The sequence below is a fragment of the Pteronotus mesoamericanus genome, unplaced genomic scaffold (assembly GCF_021234165.1).
Source record: "Pteronotus mesoamericanus isolate MK-2021 breed Mesoamerican mustached bat unplaced genomic scaffold, CSHL_Meso_final contig_94, whole genome shotgun sequence".
Lineage (NCBI taxonomy): Eukaryota > Metazoa > Chordata > Mammalia > Chiroptera > Mormoopidae > Pteronotus > Pteronotus mesoamericanus.
The window spans coordinates 2,468,135-2,494,671 of NW_026555285.1; the positions used below are offsets into that span (position 1 = coordinate 2,468,135).

Below are 26,537 nucleotides of genomic sequence, written 5' to 3' on the forward strand. Positions count from 1 at the left end.
ATAAAGCAGTAAAAACTTTATAAAGCATGTTTATATTTTTTTTAATCTCATTTGATTCTTATAGTAGGTGGGCTAGATATCATTGTCTCTATTTTACACAATAAGAAACTGAGCCTCAGAGAAACAGTAAGTGACTTGCTAAAAGTTGCAGAGCTTGTAAGGGTCAAAGTTGTTATTCAAAACAGATCTTCTGATGACAAATCTTGTGTATTTACCATGAAACCACACTGCCTCCCAGGCTACAACATTGTGAGGTATAGTACTGAAGAATATCTAGTCTAGTTTTGTGTGCAAAAGCATTTTTAGATGAATTGTTTATTATATGAGATTTAGCTAAGTGTTTACTAAACACATTCTGGCATATGTTTTTAGTAGGCAATCTAAAAATTCTCCTAAATGTTGCAAGGCAAAGTGTTATTCTTTCATGGAATAAAACAATGGGTAAATTTCCTTGAATCTAGAATTGAGTCTATCTAGCACTGATCTGGCTTCTATTATTCCAACTAAGATCTCTTTCTAATTTGTTTTATGTTTGTGTTTTTATAATCTTATCTTTGTGTGTGTGTGTGTGTGTGCCAGAATTGTGTGATTTATCATTGAGATTTAAAAAAAAGAATAGATCTTTGCTAACATTTCTTGAGAGGCCATGTAGTTCATAAACAGACACTGGACCACATTTCTCTAGTTTATTTTAGTACATTAAGTTCTTAAGAATGAATCTTTTAAGTATAGCTGAAATAACTATTTGTGACGTATTAGCTTGAAATGTCATAGAAATTAAATGAAACAATTTTTGGTTATATGGTAGCCTATTTTTAAAATGGATGGAAAAGTGACTAGCAAAAGACATAGGATCCTGATAATAAATCTTATAAAAGAGAGAAGGAGGTAAAATATTTTTTTTAAATGCATCTGTTGTTATTGAATGTCAAATTTAGTTCTCTGCTTTATCATATCCTCTCCTAACCATTACTGCTTCTAGTTTATACCTTCATCAACCTCCTTAAACCTATCATAATAACAAAATAGACCTACCTACCTACATCCAATTTTCCCTATTCCAAATACATCATACCTCTTGTAAGGTTTGTCTGTAACAGATGGGAGCACACCGAGGTAAAGCCCAAACTTCTTAAAATGGGATTCAAAAACACCTACATTTTAACTTCCTAACCAATGCATTATGTTGTTAACTACCTGTATTCTCCAGACCCTCCATGTATTATCGAATCCTGAATATCTTTCCTCATGTTTCTGAAATGACTTTTCAACTTGACAAAATCTTATTGTAGTTATATGATTTTAGACAAATTACCTATCTGCCTCCCCCACCACCACATTTGTAAGATGGTCATAATGCCAGTACCAATCTCATAGGATTTTTGTAAGGAATAAATCAGTTAACATATAAAAAGTGTTTTCAGCAGTTCCTGACATGTTTTAAACCCTCAATAAAAACTATTAATAATCATCTTTATCACCTCTGTCATCACTTCTACCATCATCCTTCAGTCCTTATAATGCTTATTTCAAATGTTACTCTCTCAGTGAAGCTTTCTGATTGCTGGAGAGAATATGTGCTTCCATAATCTAGCATTTTGGTTATTTTTCTATTTAACTTTATTTTCTTGTCTTCACACAATAGTGTACATTTTTGTGATCATAGCATGAAAGAGTATAGGCCTTGGACCTGGCTTCAATTCTCAGCTATAGCACTTTTTCATTATTGTATGAATTTAGATTATTTTACATTACTGAGTTCAATATGCTTTATTTATAAAATAGAATAAAAACATCTCATAAGGGTGGTACTAAAGATAAAAAGAGACTATAGAAATAGATTCAGTATAGATAATCATTGACAAAAGTGAATTACTTTCACTTTTTTTATCTGCTACTAATGTTGAGGTCTTAGAGAGCATGGTCGTCTTTCTCTTTCAGCCTATAATCCACAGCACAGTTCTAACTTTAGGGGAATAATCTCTGAGTGTTTGTTAAACTTGACAAATATAACTACAGTACTTTGCCACTGTAATATCCCTAGCTTTCAAATAAACACAACCAACAGATGGTAGAAGCTTTTGTTTACCTATAATCAATTTCATAATGTCCTAGGGAAATGTCTTGATGGAAATATTAAATATTTTACCTTTTTTCTCCTTTTAATCTTGGTTGTCAGAAAGCATAGAACTAAATTTGGCATTCAATAGCAAAAAATCCATTTTTTATATAATTTTACTTCCTCCTTTTATATTGACTATTTTATGTCTTTTTTATCCATTTCTATCCATTTTGTCACTTTTCTATCCATTTTGAAAATGTGTTAGCATATAACTAAAAATCTTTCCCTTAATATTTACATTTCAGGCTAATGTGTCACAAATAAAAAGTTATTTGTTACCTTTAAAAGGTTTCTTCCTAAGAGTTTAATGTACTAAAATAAACTAGACAAATGTGGTCCAGTGTTTATTAACTACACTGCCTCAAGAAATGTTAGCAAAGCTGTATTTTATTTTATCCCAGTGATAAATCACACAATTCTGACATACACACATATTGTGTTTATATATAAACAAAGATAAGATTATAAAAACACAAACGTACAACAAATCAGAAAGAGATCTTAATTGGAACAATAGATGCCAGATCAATGCTGGACTCGATACAATGAAATTTACCCATTGTTTTACTCTGTGGAAGAATAACACTTTGCCTTACTACATTTAGGAGAAAGAAATAAAGTGAGTAGAACTTCAAGAGGAAAAAAATCAAAGATAAGGAAAAGTAAAAACTACTTTGATCTCTAATTTGGCAATTTAAATAGATAATAATACCATGAACCATCCATCAAAAGGAACAAAGAAAAAGGATGAGACTGGTAGGGGAGGATGATGAATTTATTGTAGGACAGACACCTTGATTCTGATTTACTTGTTCTTCCATAGCAATGTTTCCAAGAAGGAAAAGCCAATACAGATTTGAAACTTATGAGTATTTAAGGGATTTATAAAAGTATGGACATCAAGTAGGATTCAGAAAAAGGGCAAAAATTGAAATCTAAAGAACTCTGCATTTGAGCAGCAACAGCAAGGGAATAGAAGCATGCAGAAGAGTTTATATAGAGAGATGGAAGCATCACTTATGAAACAAAGTGTAGGGGAAAAATAAGACATTTAACAGATTCTAGATTATGCAGTATCTTGTGTACCACCTTAAGACCCATATATCCTTTTTATGTAGCTGATGGGGAGCCAGAGAATAATGGTCTGATTTGTATTTTAGAATGATAATCACACTGCTAGGCAGTGTATAGCTTTTAGGGGAAACTGGAGCTGGGAAGACAGATGGTGGTGATTTTGTGGTATGGGTAAGAGAATATTAGGACCAGTACTAGAGCTTAGACAATTAGGAATAAAAGAACAAGAGAAGACTTGTGGAATGTTTAGATGATAAATTTGCTGGTTTTGTTTTGTGTGGTGAGAGAAGAAAAGAATCAGGAATAATAACCCAGCTTTCTAACTTGGGTTTTAGGGTAGGACACAATAGAAAACAATAGCAGTAGGGAAAGGTATAAAACAGCAGGAATGACTTAATTTATAAGACAATGACTTAGGAGAATGCTGGAAAAGCTGGGTTGGCGTGTGGAGATAAAAGTGGTTTATGGACTTCTCTGTGCCTGTGTGACATTAGAACAATTAAATATTGACCCTGAGGACTAGAAAAGAAATTTGGACTGATCCAGGTCAGTCTGTGTTCATTTGCTTTCTAATCATTGTACTTTTTAAGGTTAGTTTACAATTGTAGTGATTCTGTAGCATTTGGTTTTCTTGCCCTTTTTCAAGTTGTCCATCCATGGCTTGACATGCCTAGGCAATTTTGACTGTCACCTAACAGTTAATACTGTTATAGCCTATTTCACTGATTACAGATGAACTTAATCAGTTGTAGCACATTGGTTATGTGCTGAGACTTGGTTGTTAGTGATACTTGGTCATAAGTGTGTTGGGGTTCCCAAGACCACCCTCAAGTTCAGGAATTTGCTAGAAGGAATAACTGAAAAGCTGTTACACTCATAGTTTATCTCAGCAAAAGGATGCTGATTTAAAAATCAACTAAGGCAAATGACATATAGGTTAGGGTTTAGGAGAAACTATTGCAGTCTTCCAGTTGTCCTCTCCCAGTCAAGTTGTAATGACAGCACTTTATTCTCCCAGAAAACGTGTGTGACAGTACATATGAAGCATTGCCAACCAGAAGCTTCTGAACTTTGGTGCCCAGGGTTTTAATGGTGGTCACTCACAGAAGGCATGAATAGCCTGCATGACTGACCTTAGCTACTTAGTCTTCATCCCCTCCCAGAAATCAGAGTGATACAGTGCTGCCAGAGGCCTCAGGCAAACAGAAAGCAGTGTTCATCACAAAATCACATTATTAGCATAAGCTTTCTGTCTGGACCCAGGTCTAAGGTATACAATGTTATCAGGCATGATAATCCAAGGGCTCAGGTTATCTCAAAGGAGTTGATCAAGGGCCAGTCCTTTCTTTGGACTGTACAGGATTTGAGCATCCCAAGCCTAGTGAGTCACCTTTTAATGCACATAGGGATTAAATGTAAGTATGCAGTTGTTACTTGGTTCATCTCTAGTTGTGTCTGAAGCATGTGTAAAGATAAATTAACATTCTTAGACATTCCTTAGACATCTGATCACTCATAAACTGGAATAATCACTTTAGGACAAAATTATTTTTATTTTCCTTCAATAAAAATTTATTTGCATTCCTCATACCCCCAAACACACATTATTCTCTATATGCAGTCATTTTTCATTACCATAACATCCAATTAGGACTTGTTGAAAATGTCTGGATCTTAGTCTGAGTTATTTTGTGCCCTGCTAGCCTTTCCAAATGACATGCTAAGGTCTCCAAACTTATTACCCTGGTTTCCCATCTGGTTTGCTAGCCCCAAAGCTAGCAGAGCAATGGACAAATACATGCCCTTCTTAATTAAACCAACATCCTTAAGCTAGTTTTTATTTACTAAAGATTAATCCTGGATCATATGCACTTGAAAGGTAATTGCATTAGATTCTGTCTCTGTATTTTATGTGAGCACTCATTTGTTTTAAGCTAATTAATAGGGTCTTTTTATAATCTAAATTTGAATTAACAAATCAATTTTGACAGTACTATCTAGCAGTAGAAATAGACCTTATCTTTAACATATATAAACATTTATAACCAGACAGCACAATACAAAACTAAAAAGAAAAATTATACAAAAATTAGGGATCCAAATATGTTTTCTAGCAGATAGACTAAGTTGAGGTTTTCCTCTGATGGTCAAAGTTTTTGCATGCTATAAGAATTCCTTTAAAGGTGTTTTTAAAATCAAAGTGTGTTCTATTGTCTCTGAGAGGTTTGAGATCCTCTATTTTAAAGTTTCTCCTTAAGGTGGGCTTATCAACAAACACAAACAAAAGCAAATGGAAAGCAACAGTGCACAAAAATTTCTAGGTTTCAGGAAAACTCAGAAAGTAAAGAGAATGGCTCCAAAAGGCATGAGTTAGACGGATTTTTCAAGAGCTGGGGGTAGCAGAGACAAAGCTCCAGAGGTAAAGCCTGAGCAAAAGATGGCTGCTGCACACCTGGAGACAAAGAAGACGAGGGAGGGAAAGACAAGATGCAGAAGTCAGGCAGGGTGCAGGCAAGGGAGTTGGTACATGAAGGATCCAGTTTTGTAAGCACCAGTTTCGTTTTCTAATTTTTCAAGATGTTTACACAATTTAGAATTATTTTTCTTTTTTTTGACTGCTTCAGTATTCAATGTTATCTTCCATATATTACATACTAATAAAATATTCAAGAGTATTTGTCAAAGTACCTGACATATAAAAGACAGTTTTTAATATCTCATGTGAGAAGTAATGATGGTAATATAAATTATGGTTGATTTTTCAGATCTTTCCAATTAAGTAAAATTAAAAAGGAAAGTATTTTTTGTATATTTTATTTTTTAATATTTATTTTTATTTTTTTACCATTTATTTTTTTAAATCATGTTTATTCTATTATAGTTGTCTCAGTTTTTCCCCGTTTGCCCTCCTCCATCCATCCCACCCCCCCCACCCCCCCCCACCCCCCAGCTCCCACAGCCAATTCCCACACTGTTGTCCATGTCCATGGGTCATTCATACACGTTCTTTGTCTAGTCCCTTCCTCTTCTTTCCACCATTGTCCTCCTTCCCCATCTTCTCTGGTCACTTTCAGTCTGCACCATGATCCTAGAATTATTTTTTTTCTAAGGGAGGCAATAGTAGCCTCTTGATTTTATTTAGACCAATTTTTTTTTAAAAGGCTTCCCATTCTTTCTGGGAGGTACAGTATTTTTGTTCTAATTGAATGTGCAAATAGACAAGCTTTGGGGTTTCAAAGGAATCCCATCTTGGCGAAAAAAGCTTCAGATCATCTTGCATGATTTTTGTCTAGAAACCTAGCCAATCACAATTCTTTGAACTGCAGTTTTTGTACATGCAATTAGCCAAAGTTCCCTCTGCTGCACCCAGGAGGCAGTTGATTATAGCATGAAAATTTTTGAGCATGGGTTAGCCATTGTGCACTACTACATATGGGCTGTGTCGCCTCCCCTCCCCCAGTGCCTGTTAAGGGTAAACATTCTTACATGCACCCCTCCTTATGAAAGAATCCTTTCAGGTGACCATTAGCAGTGACATCCCCACTAACTTTATGGACAAGGCCTACTCCCAACCTGGAGGATACTCTCCTTGGTACTGAATGGGGCAGAGGAAAGACCTCCCTGGTACCAAACTCAACGAACAGATACCCCTTCTAAGCACCAAAACTAAATCTCATGAATGGGTCCTCTCAGTACAAACGAATGAACTGAGGTCACCAGATGAGGGTCCTCTACCTAAACCAGATTCTCCAAGTTCTCAACCACAAGCCTGGAAGATCTTGGATCTGAAAGGACTTCCTAAAGGCCTCCATGCACCACTGGGAAGACAACTTGCGCACAAGGGGCTTGTGCAGCTGCCAGATACTTTGGTTTCAGTACGGCATCAGGAGATCAGGTCATTGCTTCAGTACACCATGTTGAGTGCCACTCAGTGGCAATTGATGGTCATTGGTGTCAATTTCATACCAAAAAGAACCCCCAATTTGGGATGCACTGAAGAAGAAAGTTAATGCAGTACAAACAGCTCAATTGTAATACAACACAGCTGTGGAACAGCTCAATATTATTATAGTTCAATTATAAGTTAGTATGGTTGTGGAACATCATGGCTGTGAGGTGGCCCTTGGGTGAGTGAGAAACTTCTCCAGCTAGACAGTTCAGCTCCAGTCTGCAGCCAGAAAACAATCTTCAGTCTTTGGGTTGATAGGGAAAGTGTCCTCCAGGCAGAGAGGAGGTGACTTATATAGAGAGACGTCCCTGCACCTGGTCCCTGATTGGTCCATCCTCATGAAAAAGAGGACTTCAAATACAGTTTGGTCCAAAATGCGTTGTCCTGATTAGTCAGTAAAGATGCTAATGAAGATATAGCTGCATGGATAATTGGATGGGGAAAGTCTCAATCCTATTGGTAGAAATGCAGTTCCTGGAACTCCTGTAAGGTCTGGCTCAGATGGCAGGAACACAGTGCGAAAAAAGGAGCTCAGTGCAGGAGGTAGTCAGTTCAGTGCAGGCTTCTCCCTGAGGTGTGGCTTGTGTGTGAGGCCCCTGTTTACAAAAAACTGCTAGGCTCTTTTTAAATTTGAGCCCAGTTAACTACCAGGAGCCCTTCTTGATAGGTTACTTCTTTCTTGGATTGACAGCAGTTTCTGCAAGGCATAACAAAACAAGGTATGCTTGTATTTTTATAAGATGTATATCCTTATTTTTTGTCTATTTGATCTCCCTCACATTGACAGTAATGTGTGAAAATCTATTAGTATATTTTTTATATTTTTTTTGCATATTTTTGTGGTGTTTATAGCATTATTTGGTGAATAGATGTTTGTGTGGTGTTTGTAGAGTTATTTGGTGAATAGATGTTTTATAACTGTTATATCTTCATTGTAAATTGTGAAATTTAGCTTTATATAAAATAGCCTTCTTTGTTCTTTGTAATGCTTGTTAGCCTAAATTGAACTTGTCTAATAGGATTGTAGTCTCTATTTTCTTCTTATTTACTTGGATTTCTTTGCTCATTCTTTTATTTTTAGTGTTTCTGAATTACTTTGTTTTAGCTGTGCCATAGAGTAGGTTTTCTTTTAGGAGACAATTTGAAAATCTTTTTCTTGTTATAGGTGAGTTAAGCCCATTCACATTGTTTGATATGTTTGTTTTTAACTGTCATGTTATTTTACATAATAATTTGTGCATTTATGTTCTACTGAGTATACTTTCTTTTCTTTTTTTTTAAATTTCTTTTGGTATTTAGAAAGATTTAATTTTATTCAAATATTACCTTATACTTATATCTTTTATAATGCCCTTTTTTACTCTCTGGTTTGGTAGTTTTAAATGTTTGGGGTTTTTTTAATCCTCACTCAGGGTTTGTTTTTGTTGATTTTAGAAAGAGGAGGGGGGCTGGGGGGAGAGAGAGAGAGACATTGATGTGAGAAACATCGATTGGTTGTCTTTTGTATGCACCCCAACCAGGTATCAAACTGGCAACCTAGGTATGTACCCTGACTGCAGATTGAGCCTTTTGGTGTATGGGACAACACTCCAACCAACTGAGCCACCAGGCCAGGGTTTAAATGGTATTTTCTAACTTCTGTCTTTTACCTGGACAACAGCTGCTGAGCTCATTCTGTTATCTCTTTTCTCTGGCCTCATCCTCTCATTTTTTAATCTGTAGGTTTATGTCTTTTGCCAAGTTGGAGAGATTTTCTGCTATTATTTCTTTGAATATTTTTTCAGTTCCACCTCTCCTTTTGAGACTCTGATGACACCAATGTTACATCTTTCATTATTGTTTATTGTCCCACAAATCCCTGAACTGTTTCTTTGCAGTCTTGTTTGCTTGCTTGTTTGTTCTGGTTTTTTTTTTTTTTCCCTTTCAGATTGCATGATTTGTATTGGTCTATCTTGGAGTTCATTAAATTTTTTTTCCTCTTTGTACTCTTGAGTCCTTTCAGTGAGTTTTAAATTTTGGTTACTGAATTTTTCTATTTTAAACTTTCCTTTGGTTCTTTATTTTTTTTTTTTTTGTTTAATTATTTTTTTGGTTCTTCTAGATGTCTTCTATTTCTTTGCTGAGACTTCTATATTTGTTTCAAACATGTTCATAATTGCTCACTGAAGCATTTTTATAATAGTCTCTTTAAAATCCTTGTCAGATAATTACAGTATCTATGTTATCTTAGTAGTAGCATTTGTTGACTGTTTTTTTCTCCCTTTTGAGTTGATGATCCTGGTTCTTGGAATAATGAGTTACTTTCAGTTTTAGCCTGTACATTTTAGCTTTCATGTTATGAGCCTCTCATTTCTATGTTAATCTTGTCACCTATTTCTGGCAGACTGGGTAGTAGGCTGGCTTTGCCAATACACACATTGATAGATCTAGGGTAGGGTAGTAGATGGGCTTAGCTCTCAGGCAGAGTTTCTGTCTTCCCATTTTTTGAAGTTGAAGTATTTCTCTTTTCCCAAAACAAAAAGAATTTATATTCTTCCACTTTCATCCCCACATTGGTATTAGTCTTTGATATTTCCCCAGTCATCTTAGTTGAATGAATCTCATCCTCTAGTAAAGATGTCAGCAAGTTTTTCTGTAAAGGACATATAGAAAGTATTGTAGGCTGTTGAGGCCATATGTTCTTGGTCCCACTAATGTAAAATTGTTTCACTTGGATATGCGACCTTTAAGCCCTCTCCTCTTCTCTGAAGTTTCAAACAGGCTTGGAGCAGGAGGTTCAAACAAAAGCTTGAATTTAATTTTTTTCTCTTTTTACAAAGAATTTGAAATTTTGTAGTGTTCTCTGACTCTTAGTAACGCAGAACGTGTGGACTATATGTGCCTTTATTTGCTCTTATTCATATATATACCTTTTTGAAGGAGAGATTTGAAAGCATGTGGCTATTATTTTAGCCCAAAGGAATGTCTTTACTTTGGATAACCCTAACAGGAAACATCTGTAGATTTTGCATGAGATGAGACCTGTACTTATATTTCTCTGAGGACAGTCAGGGAGAGCTACATATAAGCTGTTTGACTTTGAATGAGTCAACAAATCTGAGCCTCGTTTTTGTTTTTTTATTATTTGCAAAATTAAATGCATACAGGACATGTTTTATACTCCGTGTTTTTTAAGTGAGGACATTTTTCAAGAGCTTTGCAAATAAGTTTTTTTCCAAATGAAGTTAAAATACCAGGTCATTTCTTTCATCTGTTTACTTTAATCTGAAAAATTATTTATATTGCCTCACCTATATTTAACTATAAATATTTATATTTAAAAATTATATTATTTATATTAGATAGGTTTGAAAACTACTGGTATAAAAACGTGATCTTTTAGGTCTCTTCTAGACTTGAGGAAGCATGGTATATTGATTTCATTCTGTATATAAAGTGTTTCCTTGTGATTATTAGGTTCTCAATTTGTGGGGGCAGCAAGAATTACTTTTCTGCCTATTTGTAAATTCATCTATCTGATGTATAACTGCAGAAGTTGAAGTTGTCCTAGACTTCTGTGTCTCATTTTTGTGAAGAATGAGCTGAGGCCAGCATTGAAAGAGAGTTATCTCCTACTTAGTAGGTTTATCAGATAAGTAACCAAGTTCAAACAAAAAGTTTAATTACTTTTTATGTAACCCCCCGCCCCAGGTCTATTATGTATTTGAAGCATTCAAATGAATACATAAACGTAATTCTTTTTTACTTTCTATAGATTCTTGTAGATACTGTTTGGGCTCTATCATACCTGACAGATGGAGGTAATGAGCAGATACAGATGGTTATTGATTCAGGGGTTGTACCATTTCTCGTGCCCCTTCTGAGCCACCAAGAAGTGAAAGTTCAAGTAAGTGTTTTAAGTTTTCTTACTTGTATAAAATTGTCTGCTATAACCATTAATTTGTTTGCTGTAACCATTAGTCTGAACAACTAGGTTTTACTTCTGTCTGTATGCACCTGTCTTCCATAATTCCATTTTACTGAACCTGATTTTATTGATTTCCAAATCTTTATCTCACCTAGATTCTCTAGCTGAGTTTCAGACTCATGTACCCAGTTGTCCTTGAGCCTTTAGACATATCCTGTAAGAACTCCGTTAAGGGTTCTAATTATTATTTCAACCAGACAAAACTGATAGGTATCATTTTCTCCCACAAAACTGCTCTTCTTCCTATGTCCCCTTGCAGTGGACAGATGGCATAGTCCAAGCTGGAAACCTTGAATTCCTTCTTTCATTTTCCCTCCATTACAAAATCCTGTCAATTCTGATTACATGGCTTCAAATCTGTCTTCTCCTTCTGTATCTAGAGTCACTGATTTAGTTCAAGAGTTGTTTTCTTTCCACCAGATAATTGCAATAGCACTGTTAAGTGCATTTCTTCCTCTTTCTATCCGGTTTGTCCTCACTCTGTTTAGGGATATGTAGTTGATAGATCTGTTAATCCCACTTCTGCTAAAGTTACTTTGTAGATGAAAATGTCTGCTCATTCCAGGCCTTTATTACGACCTTTCTGTGATACCAATTTAGTATAGGTAAAAATAGCTGTCAAAAATGGACCTTTACATTTTTTAATTTTGTTTTATGTTTTAATCTTTTCCCATACAATTTTTCCATATAGTTCTGTTTTTCACAAGACTAGTGTTTAAAATTGTTTCTCAGTTCTATACGGTGCTTTGTGTAAGAATGCAGTAAGTGGTAATCATTCACCCCTTGCATCTTTACATTTTCTCAGGATTCTGAAAAAATGCAAAATGTGTTTCATCATAAACAAATTTATAGAAACATTTTATCCCCACCCCAGACAGCAGCACTCAGAGCAGTTGGCAACATAGTGACAGGCACCGACGAGCAGACCCAGGTTGTTCTCAATTGTGATGTCCTGTCACACTTCCCAAATCTCTTGTCACACCCTAAGGAGAAAATAAATAAGGTAAGGCATATATCCTCAGTGCATTTCCTTCTCTTAGTATATCTCATTTTTAACTTTTTTTTGTTTCTGTTGTTGCTACTTGATTGTGATTTTCTTCAAAATCACTGCAGTTAAGTTGAAAATTATTTCAGATGACCTCAGTAATTACTTTGTTTCAGTTTTTAATTGCTTGCTACCTGTGCTGCCCTGAGCATCACAGAATAAAAATTACTTTTATGCTAATCAGTGTATTTATTTAAATAGATTGAGTAGTAGCAACAGTTAGCAAATTAGTAGCCGTTAGTAGAGAATATATAAAAGAATCTCTCACTGGATGGCTGGTATCCTTTTTTTTCTTTTTTTGTTTTTTTAATCCTTACCCAAGGACATTGCTGATTTTAGAGAGAGGGGAAGAGAGAGAGACAGGGAGAAAAATATCGATTGATTGCCTCTCATTTATACCTTGACTGGGGACCAAACCCTCAAGTTAGGCATGTGCCCTGACCAGGAATCAAACCCACACTTTTTTAATTTATGCGACGACACTCCAGCCAGCTGGGCCACACTGGCCAGGGCTGACTGGTATCTTTTATAAACAAATAGACCATAATTTAATCTCATTACAAAATTAGATTGGACCTAAAGATGGGGTGCCTAAATTAAAACATCATAAAAATTGCTTTTTTCAAGATCTAAGCTTGAAATACAAGCTTATTAATTGTTAAGTATTACTTAAGTATTTTGTGTCTGGCTTACGCTAATGTTTTCAAGGTTCCTCCATGTTGGAGCATGTATCAGAACTTCATTCATTTTTATGGTTAAGTAAATATTCCACTGTACATATATACCACATTTTATTTATCCATTCATCTGTTGATGGACACTTGGATTGTTTTTACCTTTTGGTGGTTGTGAATAACGCTGCTATGAACATTGGCATATAACTGTTTTAATCCCTGCTTTTAGTTCCTTTGGGTATGTGTTGTTATGATTGCCCCTTTAGTGGTAGACTTGATGTCTCATGGTTTTATTTGCATTTAGCTTAATGCAGTTTTAGCTGCCTGAAATGTCACCATCCCCAAAACCAGAATAATTGATCATTTCTTTTGTGTCATAGCTATATTTATATAGTTGCTTGACTATAATTTAACAGTTGGATTCTTACAGAAAAGTATGTTGTTAGAAGTCAAATTTTATAGATATATATACATTTGTTCCAATGAAGGCAAAGAAGCCAGAGTCTCTCAGACTCTGGGCCAGTTTTTCTTATTGTAGAAATTTCAGTAATACAGGTGATTTTTACAGCTAAATGTATTCCATAATTGGAAATAGTCGAGAAGTGAAGAAGCCAGGCAGAAATGGGTGGAGAGATGCTCCAGCCTATCATTCATTAAGCTCTAAGTGAAGGAAGGTATTATGGGGAAAAGAAAAAGGATTCCCATAGATACTTACTCAGCTTCAGCAAGTAGTTACTTGCTTCAGAAGTTTTTCACCTATATCACTTTGTGTTATTTGTATCTTGGGATTGTCTTGGGATCCTGGAGGTAGAAGTTACCAATTTGGCTTTATTCCCTCAACATTTTAGTTAGAAAATTTTCAAACTTATGAGATTTGTGCAACAATACTATAGTGAACACTCAAATACTCTAAACACTGATTCACTAATTGTTAACATCTTGTCACAAATGGGTGGCAAAACAAATTTACAATTAAATCTTAATTTTGGAGGAGGAAAAAGTACACACTTGACACTAAAATTACAATAAACCTTTTGGTTCATGACTTAAATCCTGTAAATAAATAGGTTTATAATAAAGAACTCACCTTTCTTAGAAGTAGTTTTAACACTTTATTAGGAAATGTAGTTACTTATTTATTTATCATCTGTCTTTTAGAAGGAGTTCATGCACCAAAAATGTAAAAAGCTCCATGAGTAAAGAGTTTTTGACTGTTTTATTCTCTGCCATACCACCATTTTCTACAACAGTTCCTAGCCTACAGTAGGCATATATTTTGTTGAATGGGTAAATGCTAGATTAATGAGGCCCAAATATTATAGCTAGAAGTATCCTTATAACTTGTTTAAAATGGTGATTTTTTATAACCTAATCATTTTTAGATGCCTTCCCCTTAATGCAACTTAAGTGATTGTGTTATTATACATAAGCTACATTAAAATAAAAAATATAAACACATTAAAAATATAACTTTTCAAATGAAGATGCCTTGTGTTTTGTTCAACTGTAGGAAGCAGTGTGGTTCCTTTCCAACATAACAGCAGGCAACCAGCAGCAAGTTCAAGCTGTAATCGATGCTGGGCTAATCCCAATGATTATTCATCAGCTTGCTAAGGTCAGTCACCTTGTGAGTTCATTGTATATATTAATATTTATGACCAAAACTTTTTGAATAAAGAATTCATTTTATCATTTGTTTTTTGATTTTTTTTTAATTTTCAGGGGGACTTTGGAACACAAAAAGAAGCTGCTTGGGCAATTAGCAACTTAACAATAAGTGGCAGAAAAGATCAAGTGAGTTTGGAGAACCTAACTTATGATTGTTAATATTGTAAAGTATACTGCTGTATTATGATTAAGAATTACTGATTGTTTATAAGCCCATACTGTATTCTTTTTGAGGGAAAGATATATAAACAAAAATATTTTTTTCTCTTTTGTTGTGTAGGTTGAATACCTTGTACAGCAGAATGTAATACCACCATTTTGTAATTTACTGTCAGTAAAAGATTCACAAGTTGTTCAAGTGGTTCTAGACGGTCTGAAAAACATTCTGATAATGGCTGGTGATGAAGCAAGCACAATAGCTGAAATAATAGAAGAATGTGGAGGTAAGAGTGGATTTACTAAAGAAAAATAGTAGAGCACTGGAACTCTGGAACATTAGTTCTTTGAAAGAAAACTATTAGGGTACATTGCTGTCACATCATCAGAGTATGTTGCTGTTCTTTATTCACTATATTATCATTCCAAGAGGATTTTCCGAGGGATAGTATGTACTTTGGAAAAAGGTTGTGACAGTCACTCAGAAACCTTCCTAGAGATTCACATTACTTTTTAGGAAACACAAATGCTACTCATGAAGTCACAGTGCTATTGCATCATAGAGTATTCAGACTGGAAGTATTTTCTTAATAACAAGAAAAAATTATCTTAGAGATGTTAAGGAGTCTTGTTGATGGTCATAGAAATAGTTATAAAGGCATAATTAAAAATCCAGGTTTTTATGTTAATTCACTGTTCATTCTGGTTTTAAGATGTTTTACTTTTTAAGACCATTTGAAATTCGCCATGTATTCTAGTTTAGAACAACTTAACCCAGAAAATTTGAGCTACAGATTTGTTACTGTTCAGCGTTTTATCAGTATAGTTAGTTCTGTCTATGGGAGTAATACTTACAAGTAGGATACATATTTACTTCATGTTATAATGTTATAAGGTACTATTCATTCATTATCTTTGATACCTATTTTCCCATTTTTTATGTTACTACATAAAGAAAAATGCAACTATTTCAAAATAACCTAGCTAAAAAAACATTTCAAGGAAGAATATTTATTATCAAGAATTTATATTTATAAACTTATGCCTCTGATATGTGGAATAAATATATTGGGAATATAAATGAAGGTATTGTAAAGTTACTGTTCTGAAAAATTATTTCCAAAGCTCATTGTGACCATAGGACATAAGCCCCCTATTCATTTTTTTAAAGAAATTACTTCAGAATTTAAAGACTTATCTTTCATTTATCTCAGTGAATCCTTAAGTTCTGAAAGCTTATTTTTGTAATTATATAAAAGTACAATATTTGGAAGACAAAGGAAAAGATGCAAATTATTATATGGAACAGGATAATTATATTAAAACAGTTTGGGAAGATCCTAGTTCTAGTTCTGTCACTAACTTGCCGTACAACCTGAAATAAATGACTTTACATCTGTGTGACACAGCTTCCTCATGTATTAAATGGAGTGTTTTGAGTGTTTTTAAAACTGCCTGCCTTAGGGACCAGGGTACCTCAAGGGCTTCTAAAGAGAAAGAAGTGAGTGGGATACTGGTCCTCCAACTAGAACATTTCAGGTTTTTATCTGGTTTTTTTAGACAAACTGTTATCTTTGGGGGTCTCTGGAGAGTGTTCTGAGTTCTTTAGGATTTGTCATAATTAAAATGAGCACAGTTTGGTTTTATCTGCTTAATTACTATCTGTTTAATTATTTTATTTTTGTCAGGTCTGGAGAAAATTGAAGTTTTACAGCAACATGAAAATGAAGACATATATAAGTTAGCATTTGAAATCATAGATCAGTATTTCTCTGGCGATGATGTAAGTACACATTAAAGTATGGTATGTCTGCATGTACATTGAAACCTATACATAGATAAGTTTACTAAGAATTTTCCTTTTACTATTAATATGAATTAAGTTTATATTGTATATAAGATACTCTTGAGATGGCATTCTTCCAGTTATTTATAAAAATCTAAATGTAAAAAATTTTAATGATTATTTTCCACAAATCAATTTTTCTCAAATACTATGTCTGAAACTTCATTTTAGGTAAAATTTTAAAAACAGATCTTGTTACATTTGCAATCTGTTAAATGAGAAGAGATAGTAACTATAGAAATGAAGTATATTTAGATAGGTACAATAAATCTAAAGATACAGGAACTCAAGAACAGGGCAATCTTTAAATATGTGTTTAATTTTATATTGTTAAAGTGCTTAATAACATCGATTTACTTAAATAGTTTTAACTGATTAAAAAATTCATACAGAATTATCCCTTAGGAAGTAAATCGTTTCTGCTTATACCATAATGTATAGTATTTTAATATAATCAGGATATTTTGTTGCTGTTTTTTTATAGATTGATGAAGATCCTTGCCTCATTCCTGAAGCAACACAAGGAGGTACTTATAATTTTGACCCAACAGCCAACCTTCAAACAAAAGAATTTAATTTTTGAGTTCAATTGAGTGCAGCATCTCTCCCACATTAAATATGAAGCACCACCAGATGGCTACCAAATGACAGAACAACAAAAGGCTGCAAAACACAAATGCCTCTTCTTCGTTTTGATGCTTCTAAAGCAAGCCATGTCTCAGTCACTTTGCAGTTGCCAAAAGTCACTATCACATGGATTGTAAATGCATATGCATGATTTCCTAAACTGTTTTAGAATTCTCCTTAACAATTTCAACTACCCTGTTATTCCCTGTTCCCTGGTGCCACATGCTGACAACTGCAATCTCCAGTTTAGAATATTCCATAGTGGTGGCATGTTAGCTGTCCACTTAATATTCCTTTGGAAAATGGTGCGCTGTGGATCAAGACACTTTGGTATGATGTATATACACATTGGAAGACTTTAAAGAGGTTTAGCCTGATCTGAGCCTCCATCATTGTCCTCCACAAACATATTTTCGTATTCTTTATGTGGAAAAATACATTTTAAAGTACAAGCCAAATGATATTCATTGGTGGAACTGACACAAAAAAAGTCACTTAAGAAACTTGATTATTGATTAAACAGATAAGTTTTAAAAAACTGTACTTCATCTACCAGTAATTGATGTGTTTATTATCTGCCTCAGAAGCCAGGGCTGGAGGAAGAACTTTAGCTATGGATGGTAATGCTTTCGCCATTATACCTAATTTTTGAGAACAGCAAGCCCTATTTGACCACTTACTTCAGCCTGTGTTCCTGCTGTTTTGAAGTAATCAAATGCTGTGCATGGTATTTTACCTGAGCTGCAACCTGTTATGGACTTGAACTTCTGTTTAAGTTGAAAGCAAGAGTCCCTGACTATAAAGGAAAAAAACAAAGGTCTGAAGTACTCATTGGTGGTGTTAAAAAAGAAAATCTTGCTTTTAGCTTTCAGGAGTTAATATTTTCGTTTTAAATTGATAATTGGATATGGTTGATCTATATTGGGTTTAAACTGTGGAGCTTTCATGTTTACTGTAATTTAGTCTTAAAATATTTTTTACTTAGTAACCTGTGCTTTTGATAATATGGTTGGCTGGCAACAAACCAGCAACTATTAAGAAGTGTCATAAAACTTCATTCTTTTGAGTATTGGGAAAGTTACTTCAGATCTTACTGTAAGAACATATTCACATATTGAAAGATTCAGACAAGATCTGTGTAGAGGAATAATCTGCAGTTATTTAACATAAACCTGATTTGCAGTGATCTTTTAAGTACTTCTGCAAAATCTGGTATTAACTATGTAAAGTCACTGCTTTTGGTAAATTGTCTGACCCAGTTATTTATTAATGAAAGTATGAATTTGAAATTTTTAAAACAATAATTTGTGCTGTCACAGAAATGGTTTTATTGCTGTTGTTTACTGGGTATAATTTTCCAATGCATTGATGTGAAGAGATAGAAAATCTAAACTAATTTAGTTATCCAATGGAGTGGGGGGGAGTGTTTACTGTGATGAAGGTGAGACAGATGCCATCAGAGCTTTGTGAATCAGCTGGGGTGTTTTCACTGATAAACAAACACATAGCAGGTGTGCATTCATTACAAATATATGTATCTGCCAAGGTAGAGCCACTTTAAAGAGTGAGTTTTGTCTTGTATCCCAAATGGATACAAGCTTATGTTTAAACTGCAAGATTTTTACTTGCTAGAGAATCTGTTTTAATATAGTGGTTTGGCCTCTGATTATTTATAGGTTTTATAAATTTTAGAATCAATTTCTCTTTAAGGTGGCTCAGATTTTTCAACTCTTGTGCACATAAAATTGAGTTGAAGTTCATTGTGCCTTTTTTCTTTATCCAAATTTTGAGTTAAAGCTTCATATGCTAACTGCATCCTGTTCATACACTGTAGTCTAAATTTTTGAAATTGTGGTGTTCACTGAAAATAGGAAATAACAGAGTCAAAGCTAATTAAGGTCACAAATTGTGGTGAAACCCTTCAAGTCCAAATCTTCTTGATATTGTGAATTGAACCCCCTCCAGTTTAGTTTCTTCTGGACTCTCCATACTTACTGACAGTTACCTTCTAAATTTTGCACACATTGAGATTAAATTGGGCCTCTCGTACCAATTCCCATTTCCTTTATGTTTTAAGTACAAACTAACATAAGTGAATATTAGCATCAAGTAGTGCACACATTTGTATGCATTTGCTTGATTCAATTTGTTGTGACCTTATCAGTATGGAATTGGAATTGCGCCATTTTGTAGAGTAAAGGAAACTAAGTATATTGTTGCACTTTTAAGTTTTCAAAACAGTGTTGAAGAATTGCATTGTTTTTATTTTTTTTTAACTCAGTTTTAAAAGACTAAAACGTTCTTTCAAAAGAGGCATCTAAATGTGTTCCTAATTTTGTATATGGGCTTAGGTTTTGTAACCAATAAAAAAGCTGCTATCAAATATGATAAAACATTGAAGAACTTATTTCTAAAAGTATCTGGATTTTCTGGTTTTGTTTTGTATGTGGTTAAATTTAAATTTAGAATTATTTTTAAAACGTCAACCACAGTGGAGGTGAATTATGAATTAACTCTTTCATTGTATTTTTTTTTCACTTTTTCCATTTTTTAATCAAATGATACAAAACAACCATCATTTTTTAAATGCCCAAGCACCCAGGTGGTACTCTCACTCCCAAGGTCATGCCCTCTTTAGCCAGTCCCCTGCCCTGCTCTCACTTCCCTGACCAGCCCTATTACAGTCATGGAAGAAGGCTGGGGCAGAGCTGGAGGCAGAAAGAGATAGCATTGGACAGATAGCTAGTTTGGGTTCGGAAGAGATTAGGAGGGGTAGGTTCTTAAAGACCTTTTTTAATGCCAAATCTCCAGCCCTATTCCCAGCCCCTCTCAGATCATTTCCCATAGCCCAGCTCCTCTCTGTCCTGCATCCACTACCAAAAGATATGGCCCTTACACCATCTTGACTCCTCCACATCCATCCCTGACCCCAACCCACCCGCTGAGCCTCCTTCTGGTGGGGATTCCTGGACCTGTTATCACCACTGAGCCCCCAGGGATGAAGTGCAAAGACACCCTGAAAGAGCCGTTATGAGCCTGAACCTTGCGGAAGTGAGAGATGCAGGCTGGGGAAAAGTGTGGTGATGGTAAAGATGGTAGTTTTATTTTCAGGCCCACAGTCTCTAAGGTCCCATTTTGCCAACATTCCCCCAAGAATCTCAGGGGAAGGCTCTCAGCTCCCCGAGACTGGACTCTTAAGCTTCACGCTCTAGGCAGCTTCTCCAAGTCAGCTCCCAGAAACTTTGGAACTCCAGTTTAGAGTCATCATAGCTGCCTAGACTGATGATTCTCTCTTCCAGCCCACAGTTGCTCGTCATGAGTTGAGGCAGCTACTTGGTCACCGGGTTATGTAGCTCGAAGGGAGTCAGCATCTCCTTCCCTCCTTCCACAGGGTGCTGGTGGAAACTTTTGATGAGATCTCAATGGCCCTCTATATCACTGAATTCCTCGGCAGCATCAGCATTGGCTGACCCACACGATACCATGCATGGTGCCTGATGTGTTTGGTCCTTTGGTGGGAGTTATATAATCCTACAGCCTGCCCCTGGAGGAGCCAATGGCCGATCTGCCTGCTGACAGCCTCTGAGACAGGACACACCTCACTGTATTTTAGTATCTCCTTTCCACTATGACAGACATGACCAGTAACAATCCTAGATTTAAGAGTATTTTGTGACAAATACGTACCAAAATCTTTATTAATTTCCTGAGCTGCCATAACAGTGTACCACAAACCAGGTGGCTTAAAATAATGGAAGCTTATGGTTGCACAGTTCTGGAGAACAGAAGTCTGAAATCAATGTGATGGCTGGGACATGTTCTCTCTCTAGGCTCTAGGGGAGGGTCCTTCTTTGTCTCTTCTTTGGCTTCTGGTGATTGCTGGCATTCTTGGGATTAAGCTGTTTCACTCCAATCTCTGCTCTTATCATCACATGACCTTCTCTCTACATATCTCAGGTTTAAATATCATAGCTTAAATACCACTTGATGTAAACCTGAAATTTTGAAGTTGTTAGATAGAGGTTGTGGCTTTAAATGAAATCTTGGATTAATTAAAAACAAAGGAACAGCCAAATTTTGCCTATACAAATATTTTTTGTTTTTGTATAATGCCACTTCAAATTATTTATGAGGTAGCATATAAGTAAATAAATGTGATGGTACTTCTACAGAATCTTGCCATAATTTCCTTCAGAAGGGTTATCCTTTTCAGGGGATTATTTAATTACCACAGGTGAATATTTATGAATGTCAGTTGTCTTACAGGGATGGTTATGAATTTTCCTAATCCTAATTGAACTGGAGGGTTTAATTAAATCTGTCTGGAGAAGGAAGTATAATATAATTTTTGTACATTAAACTAAGTTTTAAGGCAAGGGTATCTAGCCCATGGCCCACAGTCCACATGCAACACAAAATGATAAATTTTACTTGAGACTTTTTTGTGATTACGTATTGCAATGTATTTAACATGTGGCCCAAGACAATTCTTCCAGGGTGGCCCAGAGACGCCAAAAAGTTGGACACCCCTGTGTTAAGGCATATAAACCAAGGAGTGTTCTATGTAACTTACCATTCATTTTGTCTGAAGTTTTAAAGGAACTCTTCATGTAACTCTTGTACTTTATTAGATGGCTGAAAAATAGCAGTAGAATGATTCTCAGAAAGTACTATGTAGAGCAGAGGCTATATAGATAGATAGATGGGGCTCAGTACTATAACAAGAGAGAGTATTTGGGAAAGGGGATGCAACATTCTCATATCCCTAGTCTTTTTTATTTGCCCATGAAATCCCTCAACAAACTTTAGCCTAAATCAGGTGTATCAAACCCTGCACTAATGACCTTTTAGGCTGGATAGTGGTGGCGGGGGGGTGGGGGGGGGAGGTGGTTCGAGAGGTCCTGTGCATTGTTGCATGTTTAGCAGCATCCTTAGGTTCTATTGACTGTATGTCAGTAGCACCTCCCCAACTCCCCAAAATACCAACCAACCAAAAATGTCTACAGGCATTGCCAGGTGTCCCCTGGGGTCCAAATTTGCCCCTAATGTGAACCATTGACCTAAACCAATTCCTGTACAAAACCACTCAAATGAGACAGTCTCAGTCATGCCTTTCTGTGAACAGTCCCAGGCATTCCTCAGGTGCAGAAGATAAAAGAAGAAAAGGACAAAAGTGTATCTTTTTCTTCATTCTCAATTTCAGGAGAAATAAAAGCCAGACCTAACTGCATTTCCCAAATCATACATATGTGGGAACTCCTGGTAGTACTGAGCCTCGTCTATTGAAAAGGACTTAGGGTAGAAATGGAAATACGGAGTAACTAGGTACCCATAAATTTATCCTATGGCTAAAAAACAAGGCATGTGACAATCAAATGTATTGGTTGACCACAGTCTTCTCAACATTGTTCTGGTGTTGCAGGGAGCGCCGCATGGGGCGCTTCTGGATATGAGGGTTACTGTCCGGAGCCAGCTGAGGTGGGAGCAGGGCTCTGAATCCCGCAGAGCCCGTCCCAGCTTTGTCACGGATGGGGGAATAAACATGAGTTGTCGCAAACACTTCTCTGCCAGGAGAGGGGACATGGCTCTTCCCTCTAGTGGAGAAGACTCCGAGCGCGCCGCCCCCCGCAACCGCCCCGTGTCCAAAGTCTTTTATTGAGAACCGTATGCAAAGGGGTATGGATGCAAAGCTCCTCGATCAGTGTCAAAAGGCTATGTTTACAGAAGACAGAGATCATAGATAACAATTGGAAGAACACAAGAGACCTACCTCAGGTCAGGGTCTCTGAATAATGTAAATCTCCTTCCCAGTATGAGCTGGTTATGGCAGATTTTTGAAGGAAGAACAAAGCATGCTTCAGGGAACTTACTTCTAGGCCTGATTTCCCCCTGGGAATCAGGATCCATCTTGGGGCTGTACCTGCCTTTGGTATTGTTTCAAGCCTGAGCCAGGTGGGCAAGGCAGAGTGGCCAAGAGATAAGGAGACTTCTTACAGATAGAATGAGGACTCTGGCCATGTCCAAGCAGAGGTGAGGGGGGTGGGCCATTTTGCCCTTTCTCCGTGTCCCCCAAGTCCTCCTGCTGCCCATCCAGCCAATGTCTGTCTTTGGTCATCTCTCCTCATGAGAGATCTTACCAGTCTTTGACTAACCAACCATCATGGGGCAAGCACGATGATGTGAGGGAGGAGGGGGACAGTTTTTGTCTCCTCAGTGGCCTCTTTTCCCAAGGCCTCCTTGATTAGCTCCAGCCTTGGGGCCCTTTCACCTGTTGGGGAGGCTGCAGTCCCTGAAACCAGGCAGGGCATTTCCCAGTACTGGAGCAGTGTATTTTCAGACATATTTAGTTGAAGATCTTTAAATTCTCTGGGAAAGCTGGGATTGGACCAGAACAATCACAGCATATTTTGAAAAACACTTCTTTGAAGCATTGTGAGAGATTGGCCCCATCAGGGAACTTTCAAGTTAATTAAAAATGACTAAAAGCAGAGGAACTATTCTAGACTATAAAGGATGTGTTTTCTGCAGGAATTTCTTCTATGACATCTGTCTTCCCAACCCTAACCAATCGCCATCCACCTTGCTGAGTAATTTTGTTTTTTTCAAACTGTGGTACCCAAAGATAAATGGGGTCTTGTGCCAAATAATATGTGAAGACTTGGCACAAGACTCAGGATCGCACTTTGACCTGATGGTAAGTAAAACAGTTTTATGGTAATAAGGCAAGCCTAAGTGTTACACAGTAAAAGACACATTTTGCATAACTTTAAAGATAAAAATCAGATTTTTAAGGCAGGCCATTTTATGGAAAGTTCCAGCAGGAGTAAAAGAAGAGTCTGAGAAGCAAATGATGGAGACACTCAGCCCAGGTGAGCCTGTTCTATTGTACTTTGTTGAATAGCTTTAGTAGTTACCATGTCTTCTTAATATTGAACATAAGCTACCACTCTTAAATGACTGTCATTATAAATTAATTATTCATGATTCAGAGTAGATGTTTTATTGTTCCCCGACAGCAGAAGACAGATCTCTTTTTATCAGCTCCATTCCTCAACCTTAACACCCATGCATTTCAGCATCCTAATTATAAATTTGTTCCTGGACCTGGTCCCTGTCAGCTTCATGCATTCCAATGACCCTAAGAACTGAATGTGATGTGACTAGTTTTTGGGTATCATGGAACTGCAACATTCCATTATCTGGACACAATTCTATTAATGTGGAAGAGATTGTTTCAGTTATTTTACCAGCTTCATTATAATTAGATTTGTGGTCAAGTAACAGCCTCAGCTCCCTTTGTCATCAGGTCTCTTTGACCCAGTAGTTTGATATTTACACTTTCAAACCTGAAAGATTTTATACAAATCATATGTATTGTAGCCTAGTTTTCCTCATAATAACATCAAATTCTTTTATTGATTGTATCCTTTCCATGTCTCCAGTGTTTTATAAGTAAGAATTTTGACTAAACCTGTAACATTTCATACATTGGTACTTATGTCAAACATTTCATAAGTACCATATCCCATGCCAGGTACTGCGCTAGGGCACAGGATACTTACATACACACATAAATAAAAGTTATGACATATGTTGGGGGAGAGGGGAAGGTATACAATGCTATGAAATAGAATTGGCTTAGATAGGAAGATAATAATTGGGCTGGGAGTGAGCCCTAAGTGCCAGCCACCACTGGTATGGGCATTTTAGAAATACCAACCCAATTCTTTCAACAATTCTGTAAAGAAGGTTCTGTTATCAGTCAGAAGGAAGTTAAGTTTTTCCAGAATACACAACTGAAGATGGTGAAGAAAAAGCAGGTGTAAATTGGGCAGATTTACTGGGTATGCTTTCTGACAGAGGAAACAATACTTACAAAGGTCACGTAGGAAGCACCATGGTGAGTTCAAGAAATGAAAGAAAGCATGTGTAACTATAGAAAAGATAATAGAGAAAAAGGTTACTAGGAGCAAGGGTAAATAAATAATTAGCAGCCAGAACTCCATAACCTTTAGGTATGTCACATAAAAGATTTTGGTATTCTAAGATCAATGGTAGATACTATCACTAAACAAGAGTGATGGTAGAGGAATTGTGTTTAATAACAATCACTGACTGGTAAGGTAAGGACAGGAAATGTACTTTGGGTTTAGTGATGTATAGAGATCACATTAGTGAGAGTAAAACACTTGAGGCAAGAGATGAACAGCCTAGTCCATGAAGTAGATGAGATCAAAAGATACTTGGCAGCAAAAATAGACAGCAATTGGAAATACCTTAGATCTGGAGTTTGGAGAAAGGGAAGTATCAAGGATGATTTCTAGGTTTTTGGACTGCAGTAAATGATAAATAGAAATAACAAAATAGAGAACACTTGAGATTTACAGGGAATAGAGAGTGATGAGTGCAGTTTCGTTTTGTTGGCTTGAGATATCCAAATGACTGTCAAGTAGGGCAGTTAAAAATATTGATCTGGAGTTCAGAGGAGAGGGCCAGGTTAGACATTTGATTCCTCTATATCTGGTGGCTATGAAAGCAGGGATGAGACTGCCTGGGTTCAGCATTTACAATGAGAACAGGGTTTAAGACTAATTGCATGCCCATGGAGTTCCAACATTCCTTGGGCATGTAGCAGAAGATGAGGTTGCAAAAGGAAACAGGAGGTATAGCTAGAAAGGTAGAAAGAAAGCCCTGTGATTTCTCAGAAAACCAAGGGAAAAGAAATTCAGTGTCCAGTGATGCTGTTGAGATGTCAAGTAAGGTAAGGACAGGAAATGTCCTTTGGGTTAATGATGCAGAGGTCACTGGTCACTTTAGAGCTGTATCACTGCAGTAAAGAGAGCAGAAACTAGAGGAAGAAGGACTGAAGAGCAGGGGCAGAATATGAAAGCAGTGGATCTAATTAGTTTCTTAGGTTTTTATTTTACTCTGAAGGGGAGGGCAGGGGAGTCATTAAAGGGTGATATGGGGTAGTTGGTAGGAGATATCCAGTTGAGAAAGAAGCTGAATATACAAGAGAAGAGTGACTGTCAGTTTTCTTAGTTGACATGATTGGCCACACTCCTTCAGTCATCACTTATTTAACTGAGCAACTAGTGTATGTCAAACTCTGTAATAGATATAAGGAACACAGTAGTAAACAAGCCAGGCACAACCCCTGGCTTTGTGAAGCTTATATTCTAGTGGCAAGAGACTAGCAATAAATGTATAAACATAAAATAATTTCATCTGCTATATAAAAAAATGATATAGGGAATAACTAGAGAAGAAAGTTACTGAACTTTTATTAAGTCCAAGAAGTTGTGTTTTAATTGTGGTAAAATACACATAACATGAAATTTACTATCTTAACCATTTTAAATGTGTGATACAATATGTTAAGTATGTTTACATTGTTTTGAAACAACCG

General features: G+C 36.1%; 1 protein-coding gene across 2 annotated transcripts in view; it reads left to right on the plus strand.

Annotated features, from left to right (window-relative positions):
• KPNA3 (karyopherin subunit alpha 3) overlaps window positions 1–19,521 on the plus strand; it is a 113,832-nt gene extending 94,311 nt beyond the window's left edge. For both annotated transcript variants that reach the window (XM_054586315.1, XM_054586317.1), the window contains 7 exons: window positions 10,900–11,031; window positions 11,987–12,115; window positions 14,342–14,446; window positions 14,554–14,625; window positions 14,780–14,942; window positions 16,344–16,438; window positions 16,986–19,521. In XM_054586315.1, the coding sequence (XP_054442290.1) occupies window positions 10,900–11,031; window positions 11,987–12,115; window positions 14,342–14,446; window positions 14,554–14,625; window positions 14,780–14,942; window positions 16,344–16,438; window positions 16,986–17,084 (795 nt within the window). In that variant the 3' untranslated portion in view covers window positions 17,085–19,521. The remainder of the gene's footprint in view (window positions 1–10,899; window positions 11,032–11,986; window positions 12,116–14,341; window positions 14,447–14,553; window positions 14,626–14,779; window positions 14,943–16,343; window positions 16,439–16,985) is intronic.
• Window positions 19,522–26,537: the final 7,016 nt, after the last annotated feature.